At 39.7% G+C, this 21623-nt stretch overlaps 1 protein-coding gene across 1 annotated transcript; it reads right to left on the bottom strand.

Moving 5' to 3' along the window:
- Positions 1-6512: 6512 nt before the first annotated feature.
- On the bottom strand, positions 6513-14112 carry sox7 (SRY-box transcription factor 7). The gene is made up of 2 exons (XM_052024701.1): positions 13791-14112; positions 6513-7614 (listed from the first exon to the last, which is right to left on the bottom strand). The coding sequence occupies exons 1-2, from the start codon at positions 14017-14019 to the stop codon at positions 6758-6760; spliced, it is 1086 nt and encodes a 361-aa protein (XP_051880661.1). The 5' UTR covers positions 14020-14112; the 3' UTR covers positions 6513-6757.
- Between the last annotated feature and the right edge of the window lie 7511 nt (positions 14113-21623).

Below are 21623 nucleotides of genomic sequence, written 5' to 3'. Positions count from 1 at the left end.
GACCCAGCCTCTCAAAACACTTCATGATGGCGGATGTCAGAGCCGCTGGTTGGTTGTCATTAAGGCATGTTACCTTGCTTTTCTTCGGTACCGGGATGATAGTGGTCTTCATAAAACAGGTGGGAGCCTGAGATTGAAGCAGGGAGAGGTTAAATATGTCTGCAGGTTTTCCTGCCAGCTGATCAGCACTCGACCTGAGCACTCAGCCAGTGACACCATCTGGGCCAGATGCTTTCCTCATGTTCACTCTCCGGAAAACTGATCTTGCGTCCTCGATGGTGACCATGGGTTCAATTACATTGGAGGCTATCAGGGTGGGTGGTGACATCGCCTGCTCCTGAGGTCTTGATTTCTTTGAGTGGGGGTATGGTATTTTCTCATTTTTAAGGGTGGCAACAAGACTTAACCAAATAGGCTGCTGTGGGAATGGAGTCAAGGATGCTCACATCAAGGATAGGCACAGTTGAAGATGTCTTCAAAGTGTTCCTTCCAGTGACCAATGACTGCCTCTTTTGATCTACAGCCCAAATACCCACGTCCTTGAGGTGGCCTTTGGGTATTTGGTCGGTAGATGGCCTTGATTATATTAAAGAACCCATACATGTCATGACTGTCCGTGAGTTGTTGAGCTTTCTGCACTCTTGCTATGCTCCATTTCTTCTTTACTTTACGGCTTTTCTGCTGGATACCCATCTTCAGATGCCTGCAGTGCTCTTTCTTTTCCTTGAGGAATGGTAGAGCTTTCAATGCTGGAATACCTTACATTTGTGGTTAATTAGTTCCTCGATCCCACGTTGGTTAGGTCCCTGGCATGTGCACAGTCACACATGTACATGTGGGTCGGCTGTACCTTCATAGTTAAGACTCTGAATCTCTGGAATTCCATCTCTAAGCCTCTCTGTCTATTCAGCTCTCTTTTTTTTCTTTAAGCCAAACTTCAAAGCCTATCAGTTTGCCCATCTGCCAAATATCTCCTTTTGTGCCTGGATGTCAAATTTTGTTTGATAATACTGCTTTATAGTGTTTAAGGGTGCTTAACAATGTTGAAGGCATCACATCAACTCGGGATGATGTCGATGAAAGAAAGAATAGTGTTACCATTTCAACTCAGCTGACATGAAAAACATTTAATTTTCCTGACCTAGTCTTTAACATCAATTGGACTTTAAATTTGTTTGTTAAGAAACAAAATCTTGCAAGTCTTCTGATGGGGTCACTAGGTCCCAGATGATGTTAATCAGTGAGTTTTTTTCCCCAGACTGACATTAACAAATGTCCGTTCCTTAGTCTGGTGACTCTAGTAAAATAATTACAAACATCCTGATAGGGAGGTATTGGAGGGTAGAGGCTGTGTTATCAGGCAGGAAACAGAACTTTGTGCACTTCCGCCAGCTTCAGAACCAAATTCCCAAACTTGGGAAAACAGACATTGGCCATGCTTAGTTGATCTCATTCCTTTATGTTCAAAAATCAGTGAATCAGAACTCAGTACAATCTGGTTCTGTGAACTGAATTTAGATTGCATTAGTCTGTACTAATTCAGGAAGAAAGAATTTTCTCAATTTATATTTATTATGCAAATTTGTAATTCAGTTACAAAACTGTCAAAGTTTAAATGTTGCATTTCAACAAAGTAGTGTACAATTGAAATGGGAAAATGATTTTATAGTTTAACCAAAAGGTAGAACTCTAATTACAAGCATTTGAATACTAGTATATATGTATGCAGCTTTAATGTCTTCTCCATATTTGTTTGCTTGGAGATGAGGGCAGAGCTGTGGAACTGGTTATTTTGGCTTTGACACAAAAGCCTCAGGGATTCTGTTAGACACCAGTGAAAATCTGGCAGAACTTCAAGAGAATACATCAGAGACTCAATCCAGCTGGCTACTTGTCATTTCTGAGATTTCCATGGGAAACCTATCAATGACGCAGGTTTGGTGAGAGGTTGGGTAAAGCATGGAATTGGGGACAGGGACTCGCTGTGCCAAGAATTTGAGTGTTTGCATATTGCTGGCAAGTTGTTGTGGAGACTGAAACTGGGCTTTCTGCTTTCCAGATAAGAGTAAGTGGAGCCCACCAGGGAACTGAGGCCAAGGAAGTGACTTTTAAAAATAACCATTCATTCAGATCCATTGCACAGTACGTTGAGGAGAAATTTCATGAAGTTGCAGCAAATGGAATTAGGGCAACATCTTAACCCCTTGTGAAGGTGCCGGAGATTTTGCTTGTGATTTATGTTGTTCAACTACGTATCTCCTTTGGTCCCATGTAACCCTCTTGCTAATCCTAAATCATGACGAGCCTGCAGGGATAACACCATAAGACTGGAGTTAATGCCAGAGGAGTGAGGGGTTAATGCTGGAGCAGTGCGAGTGACTTGATTTTCTGATTATTTTTTTGCTGCAGAAACATTGGAGTATACATTTATTGATGTATGAAAATCTGCACTATAGTGTATAGGTAAAAATACTTAACCTCAGCATCATAGAAGCACCGTTAACATCATATAGCATTAATAGTGTCGTCAATAAGTTTGAGAGGGAGAAATTTGGGTCAGAAACAACCATGTTTTACCTAAATAAAGGGAATTGCAATGGAATGAGGATAGAGTTGGCTAAAGTGGACTGGATGATAGATTGGCAGGAAAGACAGCATGCAAGCAGTGGCGAATATTTGAGATAATTCATGATACTCAGCAAAAATGTATCCCAATTAGGTGGAAGGATTCTAAGGAAGAGAAGAACAAACTGTAGGTAATCAAGGAAATTAGAGGGTGTTTGGCTGGAAGAGAAAACATATAATGAGGCCAAGGTTAGCATTAGACCTGAAGACTGGGATAAATTCAGAGGCCAGCAAAGGAGGAAAAAACTGAAAATGAGCTCAGGCCATACTAGTGAGGAATATAAAAATGGACAATTGGAGCTTCTTTAAGCCCATAAAAAGAAAGAGAGGTTCAAATGAACGCTGCCCCCCTCCCCACTACCCCTTAAACCAATCCCCCCCCTCCCACACTACCCCTCAGAGAATGAGGTTGGGGAAATTAATTGTTATGGGAAGCAAGGAAATGGCAGAGTTAAACAGGCATTATGCATCAGTCTTTATGGCAGAAGATACTACAAACAACCTATTAATTCTGAATACAGCTAAAGAGGAATTAAAAACTATTGCCATCACTAAATAAATCCTATTAGGCAAACTAAAGGGGCTACCAAGGGAGTGGATATTGTGATATGCAGTGGTTATAATCTCCCAGAAAAATTCTTGGATTCTGGAAAAGTGTCAGAGTATTGGAAAACTGTCAGTCTGATACCCCTATTCAAAAAAGGAGTGAGGCAAAAATCTGGTAACTATAGACTGATTAGCCTGGTGTTTGTTGATACAAAAGTGTTAGAATCAATTATTAAGGAAATATCTTTTGGAAAATCATAATCTAATCAAGCAAAGTCAGCATGACTTCATGAAGGGGAATAAGTGACTGACGAAGTTATTAGGATATTTTGAGGAATTCTCAACCAGGGTGGAAAGATGGGAACCAGTGAATGAATTGAATTCAGACTTCCAGAAGGTGTTTGACAAGATGCTTCATAAAAGGTTAAGTCACAAAATAAAAGCCCATGGTGTTGGAGGTAGCATATTGATACGGATGGAGGTTTGGCTAACAAGCAAGAAGCAGTGAGGACAGACAAGGAGGTCATTTTTAGGTTGGCATCATGTGACGAGTGAGGTTACCACAGGGATCAGTTCTAGGACCTCGACATATATTTATGATTTGGAGGAAGGAAGCAAATGTAGAGTAACCAGATTTGCAGACAAAACAAAAATAGGTGATAAGCTAAGTTGTGAGGAGGATACAAACAGCTTACCAAGAGAAATTGATAAGTTAAGTTAATGGGCAAAAAATTGGCAGTTGGAGTGTACAGGTGACCCTTGTGTTACGGCCATTTGGGTTGTGGAAATTTGCCCTTACAGAATTCACAAATCACTACCCAAAAATTTGAGATACGGAATAAAGTTCACTCTTACGGAATTTAGGTGGGAAAAAAATTAAATACAATTGCACTGCACTCTGAGACGTCTGTTCACACGTCCTAGGACAGGAAAGGGCATGGCAAAGGAAGGACTCAGCCATAACTGTCAACCCACTTGGCGTTGTGAAATCATATCCAAATCTTACCTCCCACAGTTGTGAGTGACTAAAAATAAAAATTGACAAAATTTGTTGTTTCTTTCGCATGACCCTTGCCCAAACTGAGTCTAATGTTGACCCTCGGCTGTCAAATAACAGTGGTGGGTCACTTTGTCATCGCCGATAAAATGGCTTAATATGAGAGAAAACCATCCTGTGGGAATGCATCTCTGCTTATAACATGGAATTCAATGAAAAAAGGGGGTTCACAATACAGAAAATCATGATATGGACTGTTTTTTATGAATGCAACTGCTCCATAATGCGGGAGTCGCTTGTTATGTGGGAAAATGTTATGTTGTCCATTTTGGAAGAGTAAACAAAAGAACAGTATTATTTAAATGGAGAAAAATTGCAGAAAGCAGCAGCACTAATGGATTGGAGCCTCCTTCTGCATGAAACACATAAGTGCTGTGAAGATGTTTCCTCTCATGGGAGGGTCCAAAACCGGAGGGCACTGAATCAGATTAAGGAAACACCCATTTAAGACAGAGATGAGGAAGGATTTCTTTTGAGGGTTGTGAGTCTTCGGAATTCCTTGCAACAGAGAACTGTGGGAGCAAAGTTCTTGGATATATTTATATTTGAGATACATTTCCAATCAGTAAGGGAATCAGGGCAATTGGGTAAAGGGTGGGAAAGTGGATGAGGAATTTTGGATCAGCCATGATTGTAATGAATGTTGGAGGGGGCTGGAGAGCTTGTATAGCCTATTCCTGCCCTATATTTTGCGGTCTTATTGTGGAGTATGGAATAACTATTCCAGGCCAAATAAAACAATACTGTGTAACTCCAAAGGGCATGTATGATAAAAGGTAACTAACATCTAACTTCTTACTGGAGGGTGGAGGCAGCCTGGTAAAGCTCATTATACCAGTCAGCGTGCTCAGCAATCACCCAGAGACAAAGTAGAACTTGAAAAAACTGAACAGGAACCTAGAAGTCATTTTGAGGTGTTGCTTCTGACAATCCCTGCTTGTGCCATGATATGCACCATTTTAATGATTTTAAACTCAATGGATTTAATTATCACTGTCCTTCACTAAAACAGTTTCCAGAACACCTGTTTCTTTTTTGAACAATCCCAACTAATCCACAGCCATTGTCATCATCTTCAGCCTGGTTGGTATGCTGAGCAACTTTCAATGACCTTTAATCCAGTGGAAGTAAATGATATCATTGAGTACATGCAGTGCCCATCTTTTTCATAGGATAGATGGAACATTTTATTGCAAACTGATGACTGTGTTGGATTTCCCCCGGTATCACTATTCACTGACTATCCTTCTGTTTTCCATCCCCATCTCACTCAATTTCAAATAGTTCAATTTTGATTTGTAGTTCACATTGCCAACTTTTACTCCATTTATCTAAATTGTCTTAACTCGGTCTCAGTAAAATTTGGGAGGCCATCTGTTTTCATATATTTGATATTAATGAGTGTTTCTGTAAAGGGAGAATGCAATTCAGTAGGCTGGATTGTGGGTTATTAGAAAACACTGCAAGAGCTCACCAATGTAGTAACCATGATCCTCATGCTTTGTCTGTGCTGCATTGAGCACATGTGCAAGAATCCCAAGAAATGTCTGGCAATGGATCATCTCAATCTGAACAATGTGTCCAGTGACAGGAGGTTTCAACCTTATTTTGCTGGTCTTTCAAAGCTGAGCTCAATCACTGGCCCACAGTCCAATTGATTACTTCACAAATCCTAAGTAGTCAGAATAGAAGTAACATATAGTTATCAACATATGTTAAACTTGACCAAACATGGACATATTTTTCATTGGATTTTGAGAAGTGTGATGTGTAAACATATATTTACTTATAATGTTTGCTCTGGAATCCACTGCGTAAATGGGTATGGACAGAGACCACTTTGTAGGGCTGTGGGAAAAGACCAGGCAAATGGGACTAGCTCAGGTAGGCAACTTGGTCAGCATGTACAAGCTGGGCCAAGCAGCCTCTTTCTGTGCTGTATAACACTATATCTATGACTCGATAACCAGGGAATGTGACAGGTGGGATTGCTAAATCAGGAGCTAGCATAGACATTTTGGGCTGAATGGCCTTCTCTGGTGCTATGGTTTTATGATTCCTCCTCTTGAATTGTTAAACATTCATGAAGAAACTGCAATTAAAATTCCATAAAACATTTATTGGAAGCATAATTTGTGATTTATTCAGTAATAGATCACTTAGTTCAAATCACTTAAATTTTCTCAATCCATTAAAACACTATGCAAACATTTGAAATCATAAAGCTTACAATAACCAACTGGAATAAAAATGAAGCAGTCACTGGATACTTAAACACATCTTGCAAGCTCTTTACAAGCACAAACATTTCAGACTAATTTGGAAAGCAAGTAGCCAAAGTACTAAGCAGTTTTATATTTTACCTTAGAAACAAAAATTACTTCAAACCAACATAAATATTTTGGTTGTTTTTCATTTATGAAGATCATTACTGGTTTGTTTTAAAACCCTGAGGATATTTCCAGTCCAAAGATCTTTGTAAATAATACTGTTGTTAGCCAGTAAAGTTCTAGTCTACTAATATCTGGACTAGGAGCCATTATAGTATGCCGCAGTAGCATCAGCTAAGACTGAAATTAGGCTCCTCTCCGAACTTGTGCCTCCTGATGGACTCACATCAGGTAAGTGTGAATTCATTACCATTCCTGCTTGATTTAGTTGACTGGAGGTGTTCAGATACTGATCAAACTCATTGCGGTCCACTTCCCCCAAAAGCTCAGCCTGGCTGATATGCTCCAGGTTATCTAGGTGATGGTGGTCACGTGGGGGAGAAAGGTGGACTGATGTGCTTGAATTCATGGACTGGAAGGCTGGATGTTGGACTCGGCTATAATAAGGAGGCGGTGGGGGGTGGCTGGCTGAAGGGTGCATCATGGGAGATCTATTTTGGGGGATTGAGATCTGATTCAGATTTCCACATCGAATGGGGCTTTGGCTGTATTCTGAATGATATATCACTCCATTCATCTGAGAAGGAGAATCTTCTGTACACGGAGGTGGAAAGAAACTGTGTTCAGCGTCCACTACGTCTAGAGGGGACATCTCGGGTGTAGGTAGCCCGTAGTTGTCGAAGTTACCACTTGTTTTCTGTGCATCCCTGAATCTGCTGATTGCAGGAAGTCTCGAGGCTGGTGGATAGCTTTTATCCTCTTCCTCCTCCAGAGGCCCCCTACAGATTCTTCCACTGTGACCAGGAGCCTGATCGTGGGGGAAGTTGTTGAGCAGGAAGCTGGGGTCTACACGTTTGCACAGACGTTTGATCTGTTTTTTCCTCCGAGGCCTGTATTTATAATTGGGATGATCCTGCATGTGCTGGACTCGCAATCTTTCAGCTTCTTCTACAAAAGGTCTTTTCTGTGAAGGAGTGAGTGCTTTCCATGATTTGCCTAAAATATATTGCATGGTTTAAATCAGGAGTAGCAAAATCATACTTATTTACGATTCTTAGCCAAATACAAATCCTTCTAAACTTACTTTATTAATCATAACTACTTTAATGTAATGAATATGATTTTGCCATAAAATATAAATTAAATTTGTTTATGAGCAATAAACATTAATACACTGTAAATATAAAATTAACTCCTGTCATATGACATAAGGAGGATTAACTGCCTTCAGTATTTATAAGAATGTTAGAAAAATATAATTTAAAAATAGAACATTATCAGTATTGTCAATATGTTTCAAATAATGTTTATTATTTGGTGAAACATTAGATAATTTGGTGAAACATTTGATATTGTCTCCCCACAGAATTGTTTAATTTTCATTTGGCACAAGAGATTTAGAACAATTATTCTTCAAACCTCTCTCAACAATGTTATTGCTGTGACTCCATCAACCTAAACCTGCCACCATTTGTCCCCTCCACTCCTGAATATATCAGCTAGGTGTAGTTGGGCTTCCCATGCAAGAATGTTATTGAATGGTGAGTGTAGGCAGACTGCCTGGGTATGAACAACCTTCCAGCAAAACCCATTCCTGACCTTACCTCATGACCACACAGATATATTGACCACATGTATCTTTTATATGTTAACCCTGGCGGGACCACAGCAATGAGTAGTATTTTTTTTTAAAAGGCTATAATTATTCAAACTTAAATTGTTTTGGTAAAAAACATTGGTAGGTGTTCATTTTCACAAGGAACTTAAAATAGCTAAGCATATTCAAGAAACACTGAATTTAGTTTAGTTGAGCAAAGTTCAGCTTTCATTCTATGTCTCCTGCCGTATGTTGCTTGTTTTTGTTTATAAAATGGACCCCTCCAGAACATTAGAATTGAGCCTTTCACAGGAAATAGGAATAAATTCTTTCAAACCGTTGATGTACATTTGATCAGAGGTGCCTTGACTAAGTAGTTATACGATAACGCCAGTGATGAATTATTAGATAAATAACATCATAAATCTTCTGCCAATATCTTGGCCATTTCTTCTGATAGCCTGGCTGATCAGACCCCATAGGGTTTTATTCAATGATTTTCAGTTACATCAATTTTATTTAGATTCTTGATGCAAAATAATTAATCCTTTACTCAGTTGTGCATCACTAGTCTCAAATGTTGCAAGCATAAATCTTTGAACACATTGATTTAGTAACCTAGAATCAGAATAACTTTTATATTTTCTTTAAATGTGGTAATATGAAGCCCATAATTTTGTATTTGTCAATCACATTATTGTTTTAAATTACTATTTGGTACAACATAGATAAGGAGATCTTGGAGGGCAGAAAGGAATGGGTACGGTAAAAGAAATGACATGATTTGGGAGTGTGTGTTGGGACAATACTACGTGTGTGTACTGTGTGTAAAATGAGTGGGATAGAAATGGCAGAATGTATGGAAAACCGAAAAGAGAGAGAACAGAGTGTGGTCTGGAAATTGATTTTTCTGCTGTAATAGTTGAGACCGAGTTCAGAAATTACTGGTAAAAAATCTATTTAAATGGCTTTTTTAAAAAAAGAAAAAAAAATGGAAGACGCATGGGAGTAAGAGCGAGAGTGGCCTTAGACTAGATGAAGAAAATTGCCTGCATTTGTTTTGCCTTTTCTCTGCATTCACAATAAATTATATTTAAATTCTAACTTTGTTGATCAAAGCCTTACATTTTTTGATCTGTAAATAATTTGATTTTTACAGCCTTTTATACCAAAAAAATGTTTTAAAAAATTTAACGGGACATTAATCTGCAGCAAAGCTCAAAGGAGCTTTCAATTAAATTATTCGTCATGACCTCTGAATATGGAATGATGATCCTCTTATGCTAACTGCTATCTTCAACTCAATGGAAGCGAGTTTATTGGAAGTATTTGTATATAGTTTGTATGGATTAATTCATCTTGGGTATCTGAACAGGAAAACGGTTAGAGTATTTAGTTTATTACTTGTTTGCCAAGGTGAATGCAAAGGGAAATATACATTTATAAAGCTGAACCTCTGTTGCTTGGAAAATACCATTTTCAAAAGATATTAGTTTTTCCTGTGACGATTTTCTTAAACTTGTATTTATTGATTTATTAAATGAAGTTTGCACTGGGATACATTTGGAATATAATAATTCCTGAGTTTTATAATTTCTAGATATTCCACATTAAATGCTGATCAGGATAAATTACTCAACTATTTTGTTGTATGTAACACCATTTCCTTAAGATTACGCTTTAAAAAAAACCGGATTGCACAATAGGATTTAAATTAATTAACCCCTCACATAAACAGAGGAACATTTTGTAAAATTTGGAGTATTTGCACATATTTCAAATAGTGAATTAGGTGACATACGTTGTGGTTAATGACTCTTAAATTCAAACAACAGTGGGAAGGAGGGTTGGCCAGGTCTAAAAATAATTTTCACAGAGGAACATCCTGTTCTTATATGGGCCTCCAGCAAACCCTTTGATAACTTTTTCAGCCTGTTGTTTCAGCAAGAGACTCCTATATAAAAGGGAACAACAAAGGTGTCTCTCTATGCAGTGAGAAACCTGAAAATTAATTATTACTGACTTAAGATTGCTCTTCATAAATAACTGTCAGGCAAATAAGAGCCAAGATCAAATTACTGGAAGAGATACAATGCATTTGACAGGGAATGCAGGTTGGAATTAATATAAACATAATGTAATTAGAATGTGGCTGAAAGGTCAGCTGCTTAACAGTTGAATCAACTTCCTTACATTAAGGGAGGCAGTTGATCCATAACCCTCATTCAGAATGTAATCCTGACTCTTCATATTTTATTCCATCCATTTTCAGTATGGGTATCAGCTCCTCTCTGCAGGTGTATGAAAGTCTTTGTAGGCTATTTGGCCTCTGATACCTTTCCTAGGGTATATTTTGTATGCATTTACGGAGAAGAGCTTTGGAGCTAAGACTAGCACACATAAATGTCCATCCCAAGAGAGAATCCAAGAGAAGAATTAACAGTTCATCTTTTGAAGTAATATGTTGGTTCAGAACAGAAACTAATGTTCAGAATAGAAACAAATGTATTCACTGCTGCCGGATTTTATCAAAACACAAACGTTAATCATTTGAACTCGCTCAAATCCTTTCTCTCATATGTAATCCATTGTTATCTTAAAATGAGAAGACAATAAAAAAAGGGAACTGTAGCTGACTCTAGGACAATTTGAGTTCACAAAACAAACAATTGTTTCTTAACGTGCTTCAAGGTTTTTTCCCTTCCACTATTCTATTTGACTTAAAATTTATTGCTGGTGCTAATGCTGTTCATCAATTCTCTCTTTCTCTTTGGCCATTTATATTTGTGCTTCCTTGTTACTGTTTGGCTTAAAGCAATGCTTTAAATTTACACCTTCTGTTTTTTTCCTATTTAATTTCTTCAATATCTTGCTTCCTTGCAAGCCCTATTTTTTTCTGCTCTTTCCTCATTAGATGAAGACCTTGACTCAAGGGATTAACCTTCCAAATGTCTTTCCATCCCTTCTATTCCTTGAATGTCTCTTGGTAACGAAAACCCAAAACAGCATTCGGGGTGTAGATGGATAGTTCTTCACAACATCCTCAAATGCTGTCGATACAGTTCAGCTGTCTATCTGCTTTGTTGACTGCTGATTCACAAGGGCTGGGAATGTTAGCCTAGATTTTCTGATCACCATTATTTTTGTACCAGCGTTAACCTGTTTAAAATAAGTGGGTCAAGCGGTTAAAATAACAACACCAAAGGGAAAATCTAGGCTGTTAAATGTCAAGACCTACATTTCTTTTGTCTTCATTGATGGAATATTTGACACAATGCTTTTTTTCTAATGCACCTTATGAGCTATCTGTACAGAATTTCAACTGCCACAGGTTCATTGCATGCCTACGTGTGAGTCGCCTCACTTTGCTGTAGCGTCCTGTGTCATAACCAAATTTAGTATGATCTGCAAGGTATGAATTGTATGTGGTCAATTGCCTTGGGCCACTCCAGTAATTAGGGAAAAATTAATTATCTCTCTTTAATTTCCTTGTTTATATTTGTTCCCTTGGACTATCCTGAAGTAACTCATATCTGAAGGCGGCTCTCTTTGTTGCACAGATATTTCAGTGTAAATTTTATGTTCATTCCTCGGCTGAACTTTAACTCTGACTCAAGGGCAAGAGAACTACCACTGAAACAAACCGACACTACTGCATGCGTGGAACTCAGCATCTGCTGAATGCTTTCAGTGTTTTTTATGTTTTGAAATGCAAGACCCAAACTAAAATAAGGAGGAACTGTACCATAGTTAGTAGACCCAGGTTCAATCTTCACTTCTGGTGTGGAGTTTGCAAGTTTTCCCAGTGACTGTATGGGTTTCCTCTGGTTTCCTCCCACTTCCCAAATGTGAAGTTTGGTTGGTTAATTGGTCTTTGTAAATTGCCTCTAGTGTGTAGGTGAATGGTAGACTTTGGGGGAGTTGTGAAATGGGGGGAGAATAAAATTGAATACAATAGGATTAATGTAAATAGAGCTTGACGGTTGTTGTGGATTTAATGGGATGAAGTGCCTGTTTCCATTATGTATCTCACTATGACTCTGTAACTCCTCAGATAATCTTCAAACATCCTACCAAATCCTGCTCCCTTTGAGTTTCTTTCATTAAGCACTTATTCTTGTAGAAGATGGTAATTAGGTGCCACCTAGTGGGCATTTTTGTTCACTTTGATCAGGATGAAAACTTTGATAACATTGAATTAAACATTATTTGATAAACTAGAAAGTTGTTCCTAAAATTATTCCTAATGTTATTGTATTAAAACGTAACTTCCTGGTTCCTTTGGGATACAAAAGCCACATTTAGATGGCTACATAACATGACTCTTTTAGATTCACTTCAAATCCAATCTAGCTACAAAAGCAGGAAGTACTACAGCAAGGGAATAATTTAGAAATAAATTTGGAATTGGAATTATATTTTTGTGTAACCTAACACCATACATTTTTTAAGAACTTATCACCCCCATGGCTATCCTGTTTGTGAGGTTAATTTTAGAGGAGGTTGCATATTTAATTAGATAATTTTGGTTCTTTGTGAAAGTATAATCTATAAGCTATGACAAGGCAACAGCAAAGCAATGGCATATTCCTCAATTACTGAGTAATGCTGGTTGAGGACAATGTAGAAGAAACAGCTTTTCACTTTCACTCAAATGCAAAGGACAATTCAAAGTATCAAGTCTCCAACGGAATTAATGCAGCGTGTATACTCCTGGAGAACTAGGGACTAAGGCAATAGTAAATTTAATCCTTGACAGACTAAATATGCCAACAATTTTATAGAGCAGGCTCTTCATTAGTGTGACACAGAGTTTACTTGGCTTCAAAAATATTTATGACTGTAAGCTTCAACATTCCTACTTCCAAGGTGGAAGGATATATACCCCAAAATTTTAGAAATTCATAATAGCAGCCCTAATTTAGTTCCTACAAGATCATTGATCACAAATGCAATTTTAAAAGAAACTCTTTTTTCAAGTTTTTTATATTTACGCAGTCTGTAAATTAGCAAAGTGCAGTGCAGTAGTTAATTAATGGGCCACAGTACTTGATTAATGGGCCACATTTTGGTGGTAGAAAGAATAAAGGTCCTTTTCTATGTTGTTCATTTTTTTATTCATCTGAAGAAACCCCCTTACATTGAAAAACCCGCACTACATGTTTCAATAACAAAAGGTAAAATTTAATAATCAAATAATTTCTGCTTATCATTCAGTCTACAAGCATAAATTTTAGAAAGAAAGTACTATTAAATAAAACTTCCTGTGATAAAATGTGTTTCATATACATTATGATTAGAACATTCATTTCCATTACAAATAATTTTTATTCCAGAAACCTTATAATGATAATTTGTATGTTCCATTTGTATCCTTACAAAAATTAAAAAATAGAGTAGAAAATGTCTTGTCTTTAAAATAACTTGAGTATTTGAAAAATAAATTGCTAGCTTTTCCAGTTGCATTGATGTGCAGTTAGTTGTGTAAATTTTACATGTGTCTCACTTGTGACTAATAGCTTCAGTTAAAATTAAGGTTTGAAAATATATTGTTTAATTTGTTGTGCATACTTACCCAGCATTTTGCTTAGCTCTGCATTGTGTAAATCAGGGTTTTGGATGGCAAGTTTTTTCCTCTCATCCTTTGCCCAGACCATGAAGGCATTCATGGGTCTCCGAATTCGTGGCTCAGCTTTGTTTCTGGCTGGAGATTCGTGAGCTGTGAGTCCAGCCCTGGGCTTGCCTTCCCCAGCAGGAGAGTCCAAACCCTCTGTCCACGAGTATGGACTTATTATTGTAGCCATCACTGTGGATCAGGACACTTTGATTAAGAAAATAATCCGTATAACTTTTTGAAACTTGTGTAAAAGCAAGTAGGTTTAAATCACAGTGGTGCTGATACTTAAGGCTGGTGAGATCAAGTCCCAAATCAGGAAGAGAGAGTCCCAGATTCATTTATTCTATGTGTCAGTTGATGACAACTTTAACCAATGGCCACAAGCCTGTTTTTAATAGAAGCTCCTCCCTTTAACTAGTGCTGCAATCAAACAGTTCGGACTTGTAGCAACAAACCTGTAACTACAAACCAGTAAAGGGAGTGTATATTTTGAACCTTTCGGCACCTATACACATCAGTTTAGATGCCAAGAAATACTTGAACTGTGTAATGGATTAAATATAGTATTTTCTCAATTTATTATACAATATATTGCTCATGTACTATTTAGTATTATGGTATTTATTAAGAAATATTGTCAAAATAAACACTTTTTCTTAGAATCACAGAGTTATACAGAGTGGAAACTGAGGCATACAAAATTATGAGGGGCAGTACAGATATGGTGGGCTGAAGGGTGTATCTATACTGATCCCATTTCTTAGCATTCAGCTCACAGTCTTCCAGGATATGTTATTTCAGGTGCTTATCTGACTACATTTAAATGTTGTGAGAGTAGATCCCTCCACCACCCCTCAGGCAGTGTGTTCCAGATTTCATCACCCTCTGAGTGGAAAAAAATTCTCCATCAAATCCTCTCTAAATCTTCTGCCCATTATTTATACATCTGTTCTCTGATTATTTTAATATTTAATATCTACCTATCCATTTATTTAATTAATATTTATTTAGTTAATGTTTATTTATTTTAATTTTTATCTATTAGTCACATGTACCTCAAAACACACAGTGAAATGCGTATTTTTGCATTAACAACCAACACAGTCGAGAATGTGCTGGGGGCAGCCCACAAGTGGTGCCCACACTTCCTGCACCAACATAGCATGCGCACAACTTCCTAACCCGTACGTCTTTTTGGAATGAAGGAGGAAACCCACGCAGTCACAGGGAGAACATACAAACTCTTTACAGATAACGACAGAATTGAACCTGGGTCACTGGCGCTGTAATAGCATTACGCTAACCGTTACACTATCGTACAATTGGTAATTGGTTTACTATTGTCACATGTACCAACGTTTAGTGAAAAACTTTGTTTTTATTGCCATCCATACAGATCATTTCACCACATCAGTACATCGAAGTAGTACAAGGGAAAAACAATAACAGAATGCAGAATATGGTGTTACAGTAACAGAGAAAGTGCAGTGCAGGTAGACAATAAGGTGCAAGGTCATGACGAGGTAGATTGTGAGGCCAAGAGTCCATCCTATCATACAAGAAGTCCATTCAATAGTCATAACAGCGGGATAGAAGCTGTCCTTGAGCCTAGTGGGAGGTGCTTTCAGGCTTTACTATCTTCTGCCCGATGGGAGGGGAGAGAAGGGAGAATGACTGGGATGGGAGGGGTCTTTGATCATCTTGGCTGCTTTTCTGAGGCAGTGAAAAGTGTAGACAAGAGTCCATGGGGGCAGCAGGGGGGTGGGGGGGGGGGTCAGGGGGGAGGAGGCTGGTTTCCGTGATGTGCTGAGCTGTGTCCACAACTCTCTGCAGTTTCTTGCAGTCATGGCAGAGCAGTTGTCATACTACCAAGCTGTGATGTATCTGGATAGGATGCTTTCTATGGTGCATCTATAAAAGTTGGTGAGGGTCAATGAAGGACATGCTGAATTTCCTTAGCCTCCTGAGGAAATAGAGGTTATAGACATCTCTGCTAAGAGGAAAGTTTCTATTTACTTTATCTCTGCCCCTTATAATTTTGTATGCTTCACTCCGTTCCCCCTCAGTTTTCTCCAGTCCAAAGAAAACCCAATCTATCCAGTCTCCTCATAGCTGAAACATTCCATCCAAGGCAACATTCTGGTGAATCTCCCCTGAATGCTCTCCAGTGCAATCAGAGTGTACTGACCACTATACAGTATTCCAGCTGTGGCCTAACTGATATTTTATACAATTCTACTGTAACTTCTCTGCTCGTATTTCTGTCCCTTGGCTAAAGAAGGCAAGTACCTTGTATACCTTCTTAATACCTTATCTACCTGTGCTATTGCATTCAGGAGTGCTTGTATGTGTACACCAATGTTCCTCAGTTCCTCACTACTTCCTAGGATCCCACTATCCATTGCGTATTTCCAACCCAATCCATCCTCCAAGATGCATCACCTCACATTTCTCAGGATTAAGTTCCATCTGCCATTTCTCTGCCCATCTTACCAACTGTTCAGTATCATTCTCCTCACTATTGACAACATCGCCAATCTTCTGTGTCATGTGCAAACTTACTAATCATACTTCTACATTTGTACCCAGGTCATTAATGTACATAACACACAGTAAGGATCCCAGCACCAATCGTTGCTGAGAGCATCACAGACAGGAGCTGTAGTGAGGTGGTCACTCCACAGGTACAAACAACAGGTAGTTGGGTGACTACCAGGTAAGGCAGAAGGGGTAGACAAGGAGTGTAGGATTTCCTTGTGGCCATTCCTGTCAGTAAAAAGTATATGATTTTGGATAGTGTTGTAGAGGGTGGCCTTTCAGAAGAAAGCAGCAGCCTTGTCTGTGGCACCACGACCAGCTCTGATGTATACCAGGGGAGGGTGGAATCTAGGAGAGCTGCAGTGATAGGAGACTTGATAGTTAGGGGGACGAGCTGCCAGAGGAACAGATAGGGGCAGATACAGCTGCAGTATTTAAAAGACATTTGGATCTTCCCTTAACAAACCCTTGCAGATTACCCCTGATCAGTTCTGCCTCTCCAAGTGCAGATTAATCCTGTCCCTCAGATTTTTTTTCCAATAATTTTTCAATCAGTATGATAGGCTCACTGGTCGGTAATTACCTGACTTATCCCTTCTTCCCTACTCGAGTTCTAGAGTTCCATATTCTCCTGCTAGAATATCCTCCTTGATTGTGAATACAGATGAAAAATATTCATTTAAGATCTCACCCATGTCCTCTGGCTCCAGACACAGATTGGCTCTTTGGTCCCTAATGGGAGCTCTTCTTTCCCTGGTTACCTTCTAGTCCTTAAGATACTTTTCAAATCCTTTAGAATTTTCCTTAATCTCAGTCACCAGGGCAACTTCCCAAATATTGATTGGCACCTGCTTAGTACCACAGGTTTAGACAGGGCAGAGTTTGTTAAGTGTGTTCAGGACTGATCCTATCACAGTATGTTGACAGGCCGACTACAGGGAGTGCCATATTAGATCTAGTATTAGATAATGAACCGGGTCAGGTGACAGATCTCTCAGTGGGTGAGCATTTGGGGGACAGTGACCACTGCTCCCTAACATTTAGCATTGTCATGGACAAGGATAGGAGCAGAGGACAGGTAAATATTTAATTGGGGAAGGGCAAATTATGAGGCTATAAGGCTAGAACTTGTGAGTGTGAATTGGGATGACATTTTTGAAGGGAAATATACTATTGGAGATGTGGTCGTTGTTCAGGGATCTCTTGCAGGATGTTAGAGATAAATTTGTCCTGGTGAGGCAGAGAAAGAATGGCAGGGTGAAGGAACCATAGTTCACAGGAGAGATAGAACATCTAGTTAGGAGGAAGAAGGCAGCATACATAAGGTTTAGGCAGCAAGGATCAGATAGGTCTCTTGAAGAATAGAGGGTAGCAAGGAAGGAACTTAAGAAGGGGCTGAGGAGAGCAAGAAGGGAACATGAAAAGGCATTTTTCACTTACGTGAAGAACAGAGAGATGACGGGAGTAAAGGTAGAACTGATTAGGGATAAAGGTGGGAAGATCTGCCTGGAAGCTGTGGAAGTGGGTGAGGTTCTCAATGAATACTTCTCTTCAGTATTCATCAAGGAGAGGGGGCTTGATGACGCTGAGGACAGTGTTGGTAAGGTTAATGTTCTAGAGCATGTTGATATCAAGAGAGAGGATGTGTTGGAGCTGCTAGAAAATATTAGGACGGATAAGTCCCCGGGGCCTGACGGAATATTCCCCAGGCTGCTCCGAGAGGCGAGGGAGGAGATTGCTGAGCTTTTGGCTAGGATCTTTGAGTCCTCATTGTTCACGGGAATGCTACCGGAGGTTTGGAGGGTGGCAAGTGCTGTCCCCTTATTCAGAAAAGGTAGCAGGGATAGTCCAGGGAATTATAGACCAGTGAGCCTTACGTCTGTGGTGGGCAAGCTGTTGGAAAGGATTCTTAGAGATAGGATCTATGGGCATTTAGAGAATCATGGTCTGATCAGGGACAACCAGCATGGCTTTGTGAAGGGCAGATCATGTCTCACAAGCCTGATAGTGTTCTTTGAAGAGGTGACCAGACAGATTGATGAGGTTAGTGCAGTAGATGTGGTATGCATGGAATTTTAGTAATTTTAGCATTTGGCAAGGTTCCACATGGTAGGCTTCTTCAGAAGGTCAGAGGGCATGGGATCCAGGGAAGTTTGGCCGTGTGGATTCAGAATTGGCTTGCCTGTAGAAAGCAGAGGGTTGTGGTGGAGGGAGTGCATTCAGATTGGAGGGCTGTGACTAGCGGTGTCCCACAAGGATCGGTTCTGGGACCTTGCTTTTCGTGATTTTTATTAATGACTTGGATGAGGGGGTAGAAGGGTGGGTTGGCAAGTTTGCAGACGACACAAAGGTTGGTGGTGTTGTGGATAGTGTATAGGATTGTCGAAGATTGCAGAGGGACATTGATAGGATGCAGAGCTGGGCTGAGAGGCGGCAGATGGAGTTCAATCCGGAGAAGGGTGAGGTGGTACACTTTGGAAGGACAAACTCTAAGGCAGAATACAAAGTTAATGGCAGGATTCTTGGTAGTGTGGAGGAGCAGAGGAATCTGGGGTTCCATATCCACAGATCCCTGAAAGTTGCCTCACAGGTGGATAGGGTTGTTAAGAAAGCTTATGGGGTGTTAGCTTTCATAAGTCGAGGGATTGAGTTTAAGAGCCGCAAGGTAATGATGCAGCTCTATAAAACTCTGGTTAGACCACACTTAGAGTACTTGGCTCATTATAGGAAGGATGTGGAAGTGTTGGAAAGGGTGCAGAGGAGATTTACCAGGATGCTGCCTGGTTTGGAGAGTATGCATTATGAGGAGAGACTAAGGGAGCTAGGGCTTTTTTTTGGAGAGAAGGAGGATGAGAGGAGACATGATGGAGGTGTACAAAATATCAAGAGGAATAGATAGAGTGGACAGCCAGCGCCTCTTTCCCAGGGCACCAATGCTCAATACAAGAGGGCATGGCTTTAAAGTAATGGGTGGGAAGTTCAAGGGAGATATCAGAGGAAGGTTTTTTACCCAGGGTGTGGTTGGGGCATGCAATGCGCTGCCTGGGGCGGTGGTGGAGGCAGGTACATTGGTCAAATTCAAGATATTACTAGATAAGCATATGGAGGAATTTAAAATAGAGGGATATGTGGGGGGAAGGGGTTACGTAGTCTTAGGCGAGGTTTAATGGTCGGCACAACATTGTGGGCCAAGGGGCCTGAATTGTGCTGTACTGTTCTATGTTCTATTTCGCACCAGCTCTTTGCCCCTGTAAATACTTTTTTAATCACCTCACTATATTTGCTTCTCCTGTTGGGCCTCTCCTGTTTTCAGTAATCTATACCAGCTATAAGCTACTTTTTTCTTCAATATCCCTTTACATCCACGGTTCCTTGGACTTGTAGGCTTTATCTTTCACCCTTATGGGAACACATTGGCCCTTAACTCACAGATATTCCATTTCTGAATTATTCCAGCTGAGTGCCAATAGACTTACCTACAAGGAGTTGCTCCCAGTCCACTTTTGCCAGGTCCTGGCATATCATCCTGAAATCAGCCTTCCCCCAATTCAGGGCCTTAATTTCTCATATGCCCTTGTCCTTGCAACTCCCTAAAACTTAAGAGTGTAATGGGTACTATCTCTGAAATGCTGTCCCTCCACTTGCCTGCTACACTCCCAATTAATTAGATCCAATCTTGCCCTTTCTCTAAAAGGACTACCAATGTACTTGCTCAAAAAGTTCTCATGGCCACTCCTATAAAATATCACTCTTCCTGCAATCCTCTTCCCCCCCCCTCCCCCATGCCTTTCACACTAAGGTGATCCCAGTTAATATTGGGGAAGGTGCAATTCCCAACTACTTATTAATTTTGCTTAATTAATTAGCTTATTAATTTTTTAATTCTGTGATTTCCCTATGTATCTGTTCCTCTATCTCCCGTTGACTGTTTGTAGGTCTGCTGTACATCCCCAGCCTATGTCTCTAAACTACAGCCATAAGACCTTATTTAAAGAATTTCTAGGGTATCTTCCCTTCTTACTGCAGTAATGAACTATTTGATTAATATTGCAATACCACCTCCTTTACACCACCCCCATTCTATCATGCCTTATGATTCTATACCCTGGATTGTTGAGTTGCCAGTCCTACACCTTTTTCGCCAATATAGCATCAATGTAATATTCCCATGTGTTAATGCCCTTAGGTCATCAGCCTGGCCTGTCAGACTTCTTACATTAAAATAGATACAGACCAGTCGTGCATTCCTTCCATGTGCCTTGATAAATCTACGTCTGCTTGCTGACTGGACTGTTTTCCTTCTGAAATTAGGTGTTTCTCACCCCCTGCTGTTTTCCATTTCCCCTACAATTCAAATTTTGAATGATATTTTCCTTACTGAGGATTCACATCTTATGAGATGCAAAATTAACAAATGGAGACAAAATCTTCTTGGAGACACAAGAGACTGCAGATGCTGGAATCTGGAGCAACAATCTGCTGGAGGAACTTCATTTTGCTCATTGCGGCCAAAAAGTTCTATTTTAACTTCATCAGTCCACAGGACTTGTTTTGGAAATGCATCAGGCTTGTTTAGATGTTCCTTTGCAAACTTCTGGTGCTGAATTTTGTGGTGAGGACGCAGGAAAGTTTGGAGAAAAAAGGGTGCACAATTTCATGAAAAGAACACCTCTCTAACTATTAAGCACGGGGGTGGATCGATCATACTTTGGGCTTGTGTTGCAGCCAGTGGCACAGGAAACATTTCACTGGTAGAGGGAAGAATGAATTCAATTAAATACCAGCAAATTCTGGAAGCAAACATCACACCATCTGTAAAAAGAAAAAGCTGAAGATGAAAAGAGGATGGCTTCTATAACAGGATAACGATCCTAAGCACACGTCAAAATCCACAATGGACTACCTCAAGAGGCACAAGCTGAAGGTTTTGCCATGGCCCTCACAGTCCCTGGACCTAAACATCATCGAAAATCTGTGGATAGACCTCAAAAGAGCAGTGCATGCAAGATGGCCCAAGAATCTCACAGAACTAAAGCCTTTTGCAAGGAAGAATGGGTGAAAATCCCCCAAACAAGAATTGAAAGACTCTTAGCTGGCTGCAGAAAGCGTTTACAAGCTGTGATACTTGCCAAAGGGGGTGTTACTAAGTATTGACCATGCAGGGTGCCAAACTTTTGCTTTGGGCCCTTTTCCTTTTTTGTTATTTTGAAACTGTAAAGGATGGAAGTAAAAGAAGTAATCTTGCTTAAAATA

Source organism: Pristis pectinata, chromosome 10 (genome assembly GCF_009764475.1).
Source record: "Pristis pectinata isolate sPriPec2 chromosome 10, sPriPec2.1.pri, whole genome shotgun sequence".
Taxonomy (NCBI): Eukaryota; Metazoa; Chordata; class Chondrichthyes; order Rhinopristiformes; family Pristidae; genus Pristis; species Pristis pectinata.
This window is presented reverse-complemented; position numbering and strand designations above follow the sequence as displayed.